The sequence below is a fragment of the Belonocnema kinseyi genome, chromosome 6 (assembly GCF_010883055.1).
Source record: "Belonocnema kinseyi isolate 2016_QV_RU_SX_M_011 chromosome 6, B_treatae_v1, whole genome shotgun sequence".
Lineage (NCBI taxonomy): Eukaryota > Metazoa > Arthropoda > Insecta > Hymenoptera > Cynipidae > Belonocnema > Belonocnema kinseyi.
This window is the reverse complement of record NC_046662.1, coordinates 20,628,669-20,642,057: the sequence shown is the minus strand read 5'-3', so window position 1 is coordinate 20,642,057 and position 13,389 is coordinate 20,628,669. Positions and strand designations below refer to the sequence as shown.

The window sequence follows — 13,389 nt, the reverse complement described above, 5'->3', positions numbered from 1 at the left end:
TAGTTGAAATATTAGAAAAATATTTCACAACAAAGTTTTATTTTCAGTTAATGAAGTGAAATTTTAACTAAAATCATTAAACGTAAAAAACGAATTATGTTTTAAATATTTTTGAAAGACTATTTAATAATTTTAATATGAAAGCGTCTAAAATTAAAAAAAAAAAATATATATATATATATATTGAATGATTTTGGACAATTAAATTAAACAAAGGAGTTGAAATGTATAATTTCTAAGGTGAGGCGCTGAAAATTAAACAATTTTATTTTGAATTGAAGAATAACGAAATTGAATGATTTCAGATTAAAACTTTGAAAATAAAAACGCCAAACTTTCAACAAAATACATAAATTTTAAACTAAAAGATAATTTTTTAACTAAAAATATTTAAGTTTAAAAGTTTGAAAAATTATTTTTTGGCGAGATAGTTAAATTTTCAATTACAAAATGATTTTTAAATTTAAATTATGAATCTATAACAACAACAAAAATGAATTTTCAACAAAATAGTTCAATTTTCAACAAAATACATGAACACTCAACAAAAGATTTAAATTTTCAATATAATAGGTAAATCATCAACCATAAGAATGAATTAGACACCAAGAAGATTAATATTTTGCCACGAAAGAATATAAAAAAGAAAAAAAGCAGCAATTTTCAACCAAAAAGTTGTAATAATCGATATTTCTACCCAAAAATATTTTGAGTTTCAGACAAAAACAGTTTAATTAATTAAATAATATGGTTTTTTAACAAAAAGACCCAAAAAGACTCATTTTCTAGATCAAAAAGTGGAAATTTCAACAAAAGTGTTCAATTTTTAAGCAACAAAGATTTTTTAGTCAATAACAAAAAAATCTGATCCTAAATGTTGAATTTTTGAGCCAAAAAGACGAATTTCATGAAAAACAGTTGTTTTCCATCCGAAATTATAAATTTTTAACAACCAAATTAAAATTTCAAGCCAAAAATATGAATTTTCCAGCTATACCAAACTAATTGAATTTTCAATAAAATATTTAATTTTTTACTAAATATTAGAATTTTAAATGAAAAACATGCATTTTTTACCAAAAACAGATAAATTAATTTATAATAAAATTTAAAAAATAATTAATAATTTCGATTTGAAAGCGTCTAAAATTAAAAATATATATATTGAATAATTTTGGACAATTGAATTAGTAAAAGGAGTTGAAATGTAAAATTTCTAAGTCGAGGCGCTGAAAATTAAACAACTTTATTTTGAATTGAAGAATCATGAAATTGAACGATTTCAGATTAAAATATCGAAAATAGAAAAATTTGAAACCGTTAAAAATTGAATATTTTAAGATTCGAATTATGGAAAATGTTTCATTTAAAATTCAGAGAAATTGAAATTGTATTATTCACCATTAAAAGCCAAAGCTTCTGAAATTCCAGAATTTTTAATTCTTATCACATTAAAAAATTATAATTTAACATTAAAGCTGATTCGACAAATTTTCCTAAAATCAAAAAATGAATTGAATTATTTTTAAAAAACTTTCAAAATAAATAGTAATTTTAAATGGGAAAGATTAAAAAATTAACAAATTTCTACTCCGGTCCCAGTGTAATATTTCTCCCCGGTCGGTTGGCCACCCTGAATATTTCATAGGAATCGCTTATCCGAAAGTTGAAGGTCTAAGAAATAGCTTCTTAAAGCATATTTTTTAAAGCCTTGAGCTCATTAAAAAAATTATTAACATAACAAAATCTGAAAATCCATTGCAATTTTAACAATAGCTTTAAATTCTGCCAAGCATTCAGTTTCTGCAGTGCAAATACTAACAATTGGTGGTTTCGTGTGTAGTCTGAAACCCACCGTATATTGCCCAGCCAATTTTCTATGCATTAAAGAAACTCTGTCCAGTTTAACGCCAACAAGATTTGCAATCTTTTGTAAAACCAACTTAAAAATTGGAAGCAAGGTAACATTATTTTCGTCTTCAGTGATTTGCGAAAGCTGAGCTATAATACTTTCGCGGAGAGATAAGCTATATTTAGCGGCAATAAGCTGATGGCAATTTTCAAGAGACTGCCTGTCGCTTATGTATGCTGAAGGCTTCAGTTTTGTAAGATTTAGGTACTTATCCTTGGCTACTTGATTTACTTCCGTGTAATCGGGAAGGATATCCTCTAATTTAAGATCCCTTACTTCAACACCGGCTTCTCTCACCTTCTCCTCGATTGTTTTATTAATCGAGGGATCGAATCTCATTTTTGATAATTTGAACCATACTTTTCTCGCTGAATCGGTTTTGGCAGTTTTTTTCGTTGTGGCAGTCGCTTCTTCTATGATGTCAGATACCTGACATCTTATAGTGAAATTCATCATGTGGGATGGTCCCCAGGAATGGACTTCAACAAATGTTGGTGCTGGTATTGATTTCTGAGCACAGTGTTCCTGAAATAAGAAAAAAAGGAATTAGCTTTCTTTAGCAGGCCTCACAGACCCTATGGATAACAAATTCAGGATAAATTCATAAGATTTTGGAAACACTTCAAGTTGAATTAAAAATTAATCGGAAAAAATTTGTTATCCAAAAAATTCCATTGATTTCCGTGAAATTGGAAAGAATTCAGTGGGATTTTGGGTAAATGAGAAGCATGTCGATAAAAGTTATAAAAATTCAAGATGGATTTTAAAAAGTTCAATTGAATTGAAAACAATTTAAAAATATAAAGAAAAAAATTATTAACTTCAGTAACTTTAAAGGGATTCCAAAGAATACGATGAAATGGCTAAGAATCTCTTAAGTTAGGTTAAAATACTTCAGAATCATTTCATTTTTTAGAAGAAAACAATGTTTCCTTTTTTACGCCTGGAAAAAATTTTAATTTATAAACAAAATGGGCAGAACCTAATGATTTTTTTAAATAAATAAATTTTTGTCATTAGTCTGGAAAATGTCAAAATCATTAGGTTCTGCCCATTTTGTTTATAAATTAAAATTTTTCCAGGCACACGGAAATACAGCTGGTTTCTCTCATGAGATAATTGAATGAATAATTACGAATTTTTAAATAAATAAATTTTTGTCATTAGTCTGGAAAATGTCGAAATCATTAGGTTCTGTCTAGTTTATTTTTAGAATCATTTGAATAAAAACTTTTAAAAATTCAAAGAAAATCCATTGAATTAAGTTGAATTGAATTAATTGCGTAGAATTCAAGCAAATGCAATATTTTGAAGAGAATTCTAGAGAATTTAAAAGAATTCGGGATAAATTAATGAGAATTCAGGCTGAATTCCAAAAAATAATGTCAAAAACCTTGAAACCCCTACTAATTTATAACGAAAAAAATAACTAATGATTGCAAACTTGGAAATAATAAATAATAAATTGAAAATAATTTTTTAAATCGAAAAAAATCCATTGATTTCAGTAAAATTTGTGAGAATTTAATGGAATTTAAGGTAAATGAGAAGAATTCGATGAAAATCATGAAAAATTAAGCTGAATTAAAAAAGTAATCAAGTGACTTAAAATCAATTAAAAATATAACAAAAATTCATTAGATTGAGTAAATTTGAACTGAGTTTAGAAAAATTAAAAAGGCACTCAAAAGAATTTTTATGAGATGCCTATGCATTTAAAGCGAGTTTAAAATACTTGATGATGAATTAAACAAAAACTTTTCAAAAATCCACTGAATTGAGTAAAATTGAGTGAATTTACAAGAATTCAAAAGAATTTTCAAAAAATATTTGAAACCCGACGATATTCCTCACTTCGCATGAACAAATTCTTCGAAATCCATTCAAATATTAAAATCCCTTAAAATGATTAAAACCCTTAGAAATCCCTTGAAATTATTTAAGTCTCTTGAAAATGCCTTGGAATCTTAAAATATCTTAAAATATTTCAGTCTTTGAAACCCCTTTAAACTATTTAAATGAATTAAAACATTCTGGGAATCTTAAAATTTCCTAAAATATTTAAAATCCTTTGTTATCTTTTGAAATCCCTTGAAACTTTCTAAAGTTCTTGAAAACGCCTAGGAATCTTCTACAATATCCTAAAATATTTCAAATCCTTTTAAGTATCATTCAATTACTCAAATGAATTAAAATCTCTTGAAAATTCCAAGGCATTTGAAAAATACCTTAAAATATTTCAAATCCTTTGAATAATTTATCAATAAATCCTTAGGATCACTTAAATAAAAACTATAAAATTTTTTTAAAATAAACTGAATTAAGTAGAATTAAGTAGATTTAAGAAAATTCAAGTAAATTAAAAAAAATTCGAAAATTCAAAAATCTACGAAATATCTCACTTTTTGAAATCTTTTAAAATATCTTCCGAAATTCTAGAAAAGTCTTTATCTGAAAATATTGCAATAGCTTTGAAATCCCTTTAAATGATTGAAATAAAAAAATCTAAGAATCTTTTAAGATTCCTTAAAATATTTAAAACCCTTTAAAATCCACTAAAATAATATAAAGTCCCATGAAATATTTATTAAATCTTTGAAATCCCAATAAATTAATGAAATTAATTAATAATTCCTTGGAATCTTTTGAAATTTCCTATAATACTTCAAATTGAAAGCTCTTGAAAATGCCTCAGAAGTTTTGAAAAATGCCCTAAAATCTTGAAAATCCCTTCAAATAATTGAAATCTATTAAAAATATATCGGAATCTTTAAAAATACCCTGAAATATTTCAAAAGAATTAAAATACCATAGGGACCAAATCTTGAAAATGGGGTATTTTAGGAACATTCAACTGAATTAGTTTTTGGTGAAAATACTTATATTATGTTTTACTAAATACTAACATGCAATAGTCCAATATAATTTAATGATGATCCTGATTTTAAAAGGGCCGTACAGTTCGTAGAGTTATTTTCTTGTATAGCCCCTATTTCATTATTTTTATTATTATTAGTACTATTATTATTAATTCTTGGTTTAGCTAGTTCTGCTCCACCAATTTGAAGTAGCAGTTCCTTAGCTGCATTATTCTTGGCATCTTTTTTTGTGGTGCCTCTGCCATCGGCAGTCAAACTGCCGCATTTCACTCTTACTTTAAATTCGTGATCATTTAGGCCAACACTGTTATGTTCAATGCAATCGTATGTAGGAAGAGATTGGTTACTTTTAACCATATATTCTTGAAGAATAGAGATTGGTGATTTGCTCATTTTCTGTAATTAAATAGAAAATTGGCTTTACTGTTTTGATTTGAGAAAATTATAATTTTCAAATACATAATTAAACAAGAGAATGATAGGAGAAGTTTAATAGTAGTGTTAAAAACAGGAAGTCACAAACTCAAGTTGCATTTTTAATTTTGTTGTTGTTATCCTTTTGGGGTCAAAGTGAACCACATGAAAGAAAAAATCAATCGGTTGATATTTAGAGTTCGCTCATGGCGAATTTTCTATTTACACAGGAAAATCTATTAATTTTTTTAATCCGTTTTTTAAGGAATTCAATATACATTTAAATTATTTTTATGTTCTTCAAAAAACAAGTTATCTAAACCAATTTTTTCACAAAAGGTAATTCAGGGTTGCTACAAAACCCCACTTTCGAAATTCCATTATTTTTCTCAGGCGAATTTTTTATTTTCCCTGCTACCATTCTAAATTTTTCTTTTATGTATAAGAATAAGCATACACTAGGAGATTAGTAATCGTAATGCAAAAAAAAATTAAAAGTTAAATGCATGGATTTTCAAACAAATAGTTAAATTTGCAATCAGAGTGATGAATCTTCGACAAAAAAATGAATTCTTAACAAAAAGTGTAATAATTTATGTTTCTACCTAAATGCATTTTAATTTTCAATCCAAAAAAATTGACTTCAACAAAACAATATGAATTTTCAACAAATTAGTTCAATCCTCCACTAAATAAAACTAATTTTAAAAAAAGGAGGAATTTTCAACTAAAAGATTAGTTTTCAACAAAAAAAGTTAAATTTGCAACTATAGTGATGAATCGTTGATAAAAAATATATAATTCTCAACAAAAAGTGTAAAAATTTATATTTCTACCTAAACATATTTTTATTTTCAATCAAAAACAATTTAATTCAACCCAAAAATATGAATTCTTAACCAATTAGTCGAATCCTCCACCAAATGAGACTAATTTTTCAGACAATAAAGAAAGAAAAACTTCATCCAAAATTTTTATTTTTTTAAGCCAAAAAAGACCAATTTTCAACAAAAAAAGTGCATTTTTTTACTAAATAGTTGAATTTTACACCCAAAACACATACATTTTCAACTAAAAACAGAATGCTAACATTTTCTATAAAAAATTAATTTTCCACAAACCGGTGAATTTTTAGCTAGAAAGATTAAATTTATATAAAAAAGATAAATTTTTGACAAAAATAATTTTCAACCAAAATGATTAAGTTTCTACCAAAAAGACTAATTTTTAACAAAATATTAATATTTTTACAGAGATTTTTAATATAATAGGTAAATTTTTAAACAAAAAATGAATTAAGACGCCAAGAAGATTAATATTTTACCACGAAAGACAAATTAAAAAAAAGGAATTTTCAACCAAACAGTTTTGATGAACCTTTGATTTAAAAAAATGAATTCTTAACAAAAAGTGTAATAATTTATATTTCTACTAAAAAATATTTTAATGTTCAGACAAAAACAGTTGAATTATTTAAAAATTATGAATTTTCAACAAACTAGTTGAATCCTCCACCAAAAGAGACAAATTAAAATTTCAACCTAAAAATATGAATTTTCTGTATATACCAAAATAATTGAATTTTCAAACAAAAAATACGAATTTTCAACAAAATATTTAAATGTTCAAGCAAATAAATTAATTTTTAACCAAAAAGATAAACTTTCAATATAATAGAATTATTACCTAAAACAGATACACTTTAAACTTTAAACAGAATATTTACTTTTTCAGTAAAAAAGGATTTTTCAACAAAACAGATTAATTTTTAATCAAGAATCATGATTTTGATATTTCAATCAAAAATTTGAATTTTTAAAGAAATGTTCAACCTAATATTTAAATTTTTAACCAAAGAAATGAATTTTCAACCAAAAAGAGAAATTATACACCAAGAAGATTAATATTCTACCACAAAAGACGAACTTTTAACAAAATACATGGTTTGCAATTAAATATTTGAACCTTGAACTGAAGACGATAAGTTTTAAACAACAAAAAATATAATAATTTTCAAAAATAATTTAAATTAAAAAAAATGATTTTTCAACTACCTTTCAATCAAACAGTTGCATTTTCAACAAAAAAGATGAATTCTCAACAAAAAAATGTAATATTTCAATTCAACTAAAATTTTTAATAAAAAAAGTTCGAATATTCCACGTCTAAATTATTTGAATGAACCATTAGAAAAATATACAGCTTTAAATCAAGTTTTTTTAAGCAAAATTAACATTTTGAAATATTTAGTTCAAGATATGATGTAATTGTCGAGTATTCATAAAGACTATTTACTTGTGCAGTGGAAATTTTTGAAAGCCAAAACTCGGAAATTCTCGTTAACCTTCTTTCGTTAGAAAGTGCGACGTCATATTTAAATAGATATACAATTAAACATAAAGCCATTTGACGTTGTATCCTGTAACAAATGAAGTTTAACAACGAATCTCGGATTTCTGGCATCCAAAAAATGTCTATATGCACGAGTGAATATTTTATATTAATAATTTACTCTTGATTTTATCACTTATAAATTTTTGGGAACACTTTTCTGGATTTGGCAAAGGGTTGAACTCCAGAATTCAAAATGTAAATTTTGCTAAAAAAAAAAACTTCAAACACAGCTGAATTTTCAACCAAAAAGAATGACTTTTTAAAACAAGGATTGAATTTTCAATAAAATAATGAAATTAACTTTGACTACAGTTTGTCGAAAATTTCCAGACTCTTTTAGGTTTTCCTACGCGTTATCTGATTTTTTCGAATTCCCTAACTTGTATCAACTCTGTAAAATAAAAAATTAAAACCCCATTAAAACTAAAAAGTAAGACATAAAAACATTTTATATTGAACTTCTCTACACTTGAGAAAAAGTATGATAGGAAAATCATTATAGGCCTATATCAGGCCTGGGATTTACCACACTATTGACACTGTTTTGCTACAATTTTGAAAAAATGACACTAAAGACACCATTTTCTCACTTCCAACAAAATAGTTGAATGCTTAACCAAAACCGAGAAAAATTTCATCTAAATAGTTGCATTTTTGACTCAAAAAGATTAATTTTCTAACAAGTGATGAATTTTCTAAAAAGAACCAAATAGTTAAAATTTCAACCAAAGAAAGGAATGTTCAACCAAAAATAATAAGGTTGCAACAAAAAAGATGAATTCTGAGCAAACGATATACATTTTTAATCAATTAGACGAATTTTAAACCAAGAAGAATTATTTTCTGTTAAAAAAATTTGAACTTTCAACAAATTACATAAATGTTCAACTAAATAGTTTGCGAAATAGATGGGATGTTGGTAATACAAATTTTATTTGAGTAATTTATATTTTTTTTCTGACATTTCTGAACTAAATAATTAAGTTTTGAAACTAAAAAAGATAAATTTTAAACAAAAAATGGAGTAGTTAAATTTTCACTGTGAAGAATTAATTTTCAAGAAAAAAAATACGAATTTTTTACATAACATTTTAATTTTGTATTTAATAGTAGAATTGTATGCCAAATTGTTGAGATTTCAAGCCAAAAAGACGAATTTTCTATGACCAGTTGAATTTTCAACCCTAGAATATAAATCTTCAACAAAAAAGTAAATTTACAGCCAATTAGTTCAATATTCAATAAAATAATTGAATTTTAGGTTAACAAAATTAATTGACAACCAAAAAAAAAAACGAATTTTTAACCAAAATTATACATTTTCAAATGTATAATTAGTTCAATTTTCAACCAAGAAGTTGATTTGTCAACCAAAAAAATATAATTGTTAAAGTTAAAAAAAAACGTTTAAATTTAATATAAAAAGCTTGAATTATCAACTAAAACAGCATTTAACAAAACAATTATTTTTTGAAAAATTACAAATTTTTAACCAAAATTCACAAATTTTCTGATAAATTCTGGAATTTTTGAGCAAAACCAATGAATTTTCTGCAAAACAGTTGAATTTTTGACCTGGAAATGTGAATTTTCAACAAAAAATGTTACTTTTACAACCAATCCGTTGAACATTCAACAAAATAGTTAAATTTTCATGCAAAAAATTAATTGTCAACCTAAAAAAAAAAAGAATTTTTAACTAAAATTATAATTTTCAAATAAGGAGATTAACTTTTAAATTAAGAAAGTAGTTCAGTTTTATCCAAGAACTTGATTTTTCAACTTAATAAATGTAATAATCGAAATTTAATAAAGGAGTTAATTTAAAATTGTAAAAAAATGCAGAATTAAAAATAACAAACACGAATTTTCAACAAAATACTTAAATTATCAACTAAAACAGAACCCGGAAATGTGAATTTTCAACAAAAAAGTGTCTTTTTTTACCAAAAAATATTAAATTTCTACAAAAAGACATAGATGTTAAAAATAGTTGAATTTTCAATTAAAGACTTTTCAGAGAATGATTTTTCAAACAAAAAAAAAATGGGATTTTCTTATCGGTTTATATAATTTCAGTTCAAATTTATGTGGAAAAATGAGAAAAAGGGGAAAGAGTGTAAACATTTACAGAATAAATAGGGTTTGAAATAAACATTGAAGATTATTTTTAATACTTTAAAAATTTCCGTTCACTATTTTGACACTGTTTTTTAAATTTGTTGACATTATTTATACTTTTTTATATCTAAAGTGAGTCCGTGGCCTGCTATAACGATTTTTCTCAAATTAATTTTCTATAACTTTTTCGTGATTATATTATTTATATTATTATTATATATTTAAAAATAGAAAACACTTTTTGACATATTTTCTTCAAAAATTCGGAATAAAATGTAATATTTATATAGTTTTGGCAAAGATTAATTTAAGATTAAAAGGTAACTTTAAACAAATAATCAACTAGTAAAAAGATTGTTGAAATTTTTATTTGAACTTTTGACACTAAAAATGTTTTAGAAACACTTTTCAGTCAGTTTTATGGTTAAGATGATGCAATGACACACAAATGTTAAAGGCCGGTTCATAATATAAATAAAAAACTTTTTAAAATTAAATAATTTCTAAAGTTTCTTACCGTATTAAATCAATAAAAACTGCTTGAGTATCACGTCAACACTAAAATTCCTATTTGACAGATCTGATGTTTCTATTCATAATCTTTTGCAGGCATCTGCAGGTCGATTTTCACGACTTATCGCGGGGAATACCAGATAAACATAGCGTCACAACATGATAGTAAAATTGCATTCCCTTTACTGCTAGGACATCATTAAAAGAACACTTTGACAAATAATGATCACGAAATCTACCCCAAAATCAATATTGTAGGTTAGAAATCATGTCAAAATATAACGTCCAAATTAACATTTCGTAATAATTATGATTTTATTTATATTAATAATTTATTATATTTAGTTTCAAGGGAGTTTTAAAGAAATTATTATCACAACAAGTTAGAAATAAAGAAAACTGAGTGCTCGATTGTACTCTTACATTTTTTAAACATTTTTTTACACAACCTGTTGCCATGTTTTGAGACATTTGACAACTCGAAACTGACGTGGCCAAATAAACAAATGGTCATCAACGGCATCATCATCATCCAATGAATCATTAGATTAGTTTTTAAATGTTTATGATAGTGTATGTTCATTTTCATACAAAAAACAGCCAGCCAGAAGAATATTTCCATTTATATCGATCTTGGATCGATAAGTTGACGCGATTATCTTTTAAATACAGTTTCATTTCTATTTTCATTTTTCATTTTATTTGCCAAGAATTAAACTTTCAAGTAAAAAAAGATTCGCCTTAAATGACAAAATAATTTTAATTTCATTTAAATCGTCTAATTTTGTCTTAAGTTTATAATTAAAAGATTTATTTTAAATAAACGAAAGTTTAAATTTGGCGCCTTAAGACAGAAGCAAACTGGTCCACTCTTGTCCAATCACTACCTGCAGTTCGGGACTCAAATTCCGTTTACCTGCCGATAGGTGACGCTAGCTGTTTTAGCCAATTTCGCGAAAATTCAAATGGGATAAATAAAAAGTGCTTTTTTCCTACAAATAGATAATAAAAAATTATAGTTTATACAAAACAAAGTAAAAGTGTGAGTCATTCAGTTTGGAAATGAAAAATTTAATATTTTAATAACTGGCCAGTTTTCCTTGGGGCGATCTGAATTTAACGAATTTGACTTTTCAACTAATAAAGATAAATTTTGAACAAAAGATGAAGTTAATTAATTATTAACCAAAACGATGAATTTTCAAACAATAAAATTAATTTATAATTAAAAGTATAAATTTTCAATAAAATAAATTATGTTTTTAAACCAAATAGTTCAAATTTTAGCTAAAAAAGGAGAATTAGAGAAAAAAGAGAATTGAAAACTAAATTTAAAAAATTTCCAACTATAGAAATCAATTTTCAAAAAGATATAAAAACAGATTTTTCACTCAAAGAGATAAATTTACAAAGAAAAAAATATTGTCTATCAAAAAGAGGCATTCTCAATAAAAAAACCCCCATTATTTAACCTAATAGTAGTTCAATTTTCAACGAAATAAATACATTATTTAATAAAAATATAAATTCTCAACAAAATAGAATAGTTCAATATTCAATTTAAAAAATTAATTTCCAACCAAAACGTTAAATTTGCAAATAGGAGTATTTACTTTCCACCAGAAATACAAATTTTCAAGAAAATACATGAACTTTTAACCAAATAGTTAAAGTTTCAATTAAAAAAGTTAAATTTTCGACCAAAATAAGAAGGAATTTTCAACCAACAAATTAACTTTTAGCCAAAAATGGAATAGTTAAATTTCCAGGCACAAAATTGAATCTTCAACAAAATGGTAATTTTATTTTCAAACAAAAAAGGATTTTTCAAAGAAAAAAAAAATCCGTTAAAATAATAAATTTCCACCCAAAATATAGATTTTAAATCAAGTAATTGTCTACCAAAAAACGAATTTTCAGCAAAACTAGTTCATTTTCTGAAAAATCTTTTTGGTGGAAAATCATTTCTTCGGTTGAAAATGTAACGATTCTTTTCCTTTGAAAATTCATTTTATGCGTTGAAAATTGATATAGTTTGTTTAAAATTAAATTTTTTATCTGAAAATTCACCTATTCAATTTTTGGTTAGCAATGTTTCTTTTTTTATTGAAATTTCTTTTTTTTTTAATTTAAGTAGTTTGTTGAGAATTAGAACTTTAACTAAAAATTTAACTATTCTATATTTTTCGTTGGCAATTTTTTCTTTCTGATTTGAAAATTCATTTGTTTTTGGTTGAAAATTCAATTTTTTTTGTTTAAAAATTTATCTATTCCATTTTTGGTTACAACTTTTTTTAGTTAAAAATTCATTTCTGTTGTTAAAAATTTAACTATTTTGTTAAAAACTGTTTTTTTCTTGGTTGAAAATACATTTTTTTATTTAAAAATGTAACTAATCGATTTGTGATTCAAAATGTTTTCTTTTTTATTTAAATATTAATTTTGTTTCGTTGGCAATTAAACTATTTTGTTGAAAAATTAATTTTTTATCTGAAAATTCAATTATTCCATTTTTTGTAGTAATTTTATTTTTTTCGTTGAAAATTGAACATTTTTGTTATAAATTTAATTTTTTTAAATGAAAAGTAAACTAATCTATTTTTGGCTAATTTGTTTTTTATTAATTTCTTTCGTTCGAAATTAAAATATTTTGTTGGAAAATTAATTTTCTATCTGAAAATCGAACTATTCCATGTTTTATTACAATTTGATCTTTTTTATTTGAAAATTAACTTCTTTAGTTCAAAATTGGACTGTTAAGTTAAAAATCAAAATTTTTTATCTGAAAACCAAACTAATCCATTTTTCGTTTAAACTCTTTTATTTTTATTGTAAAATTAATTTATTTCGTTGACAATTAAACTGTTTTTTTGAAAATTAAATTTTGCTATTTGAAAAGTTAATTTGTAATTTGTTCAAAAATTATATTTCTAGAAGAAAATTAATTTTCTTCCTTTTTATATAAAAAATGCTACTTTTATTTTATAATTTTTAGTTTTCGCGGGACTTTGACTAAAACAGTTAGCGCTACCTAACGGTCGATGAACTGTCCTGTCCTTACTTCTGATTGGAGAATGTTTAGGAACACGCGGGAATCCACCAATGAGCACACCAGGAATTCACCTCGTGCAAAGATGGCTTCGCTATACCGCAAAA

The 13,389-nt window shown here is 24.6% G+C and overlaps 1 protein-coding gene across 2 annotated transcripts; it reads right to left on the bottom strand.

Annotated features, from left to right (window-relative positions):
• Positions 1-1,505: 1,505 nt before the first annotated feature.
• LOC117174869 (interferon-inducible double-stranded RNA-dependent protein kinase activator A homolog) lies at positions 1,506-10,682 on the bottom strand. Of its 2 annotated transcripts, none has more exons than XM_033364274.1 (3): positions 10,238-10,682; positions 4,819-5,187; positions 1,506-2,437 (listed from the first exon to the last, which is right to left on the bottom strand). In XM_033364274.1, the coding sequence occupies exons 2-3, from the start codon at positions 5,182-5,184 to the stop codon at positions 1,733-1,735; spliced, it is 1,071 nt and encodes a 356-aa protein (XP_033220165.1). In that variant the 5' UTR covers positions 5,185-5,187; positions 10,238-10,682; the 3' UTR covers positions 1,506-1,732. The 2 variants fall into 2 exon arrangements, with proteins under 2 accessions (XP_033220165.1, XP_033220166.1); XM_033364275.1 differs by lacking the exon at positions 10,238-10,682 and adding an exon at positions 7,501-7,563.
• Between the last annotated feature and the right edge of the window lie 2,707 nt (positions 10,683-13,389).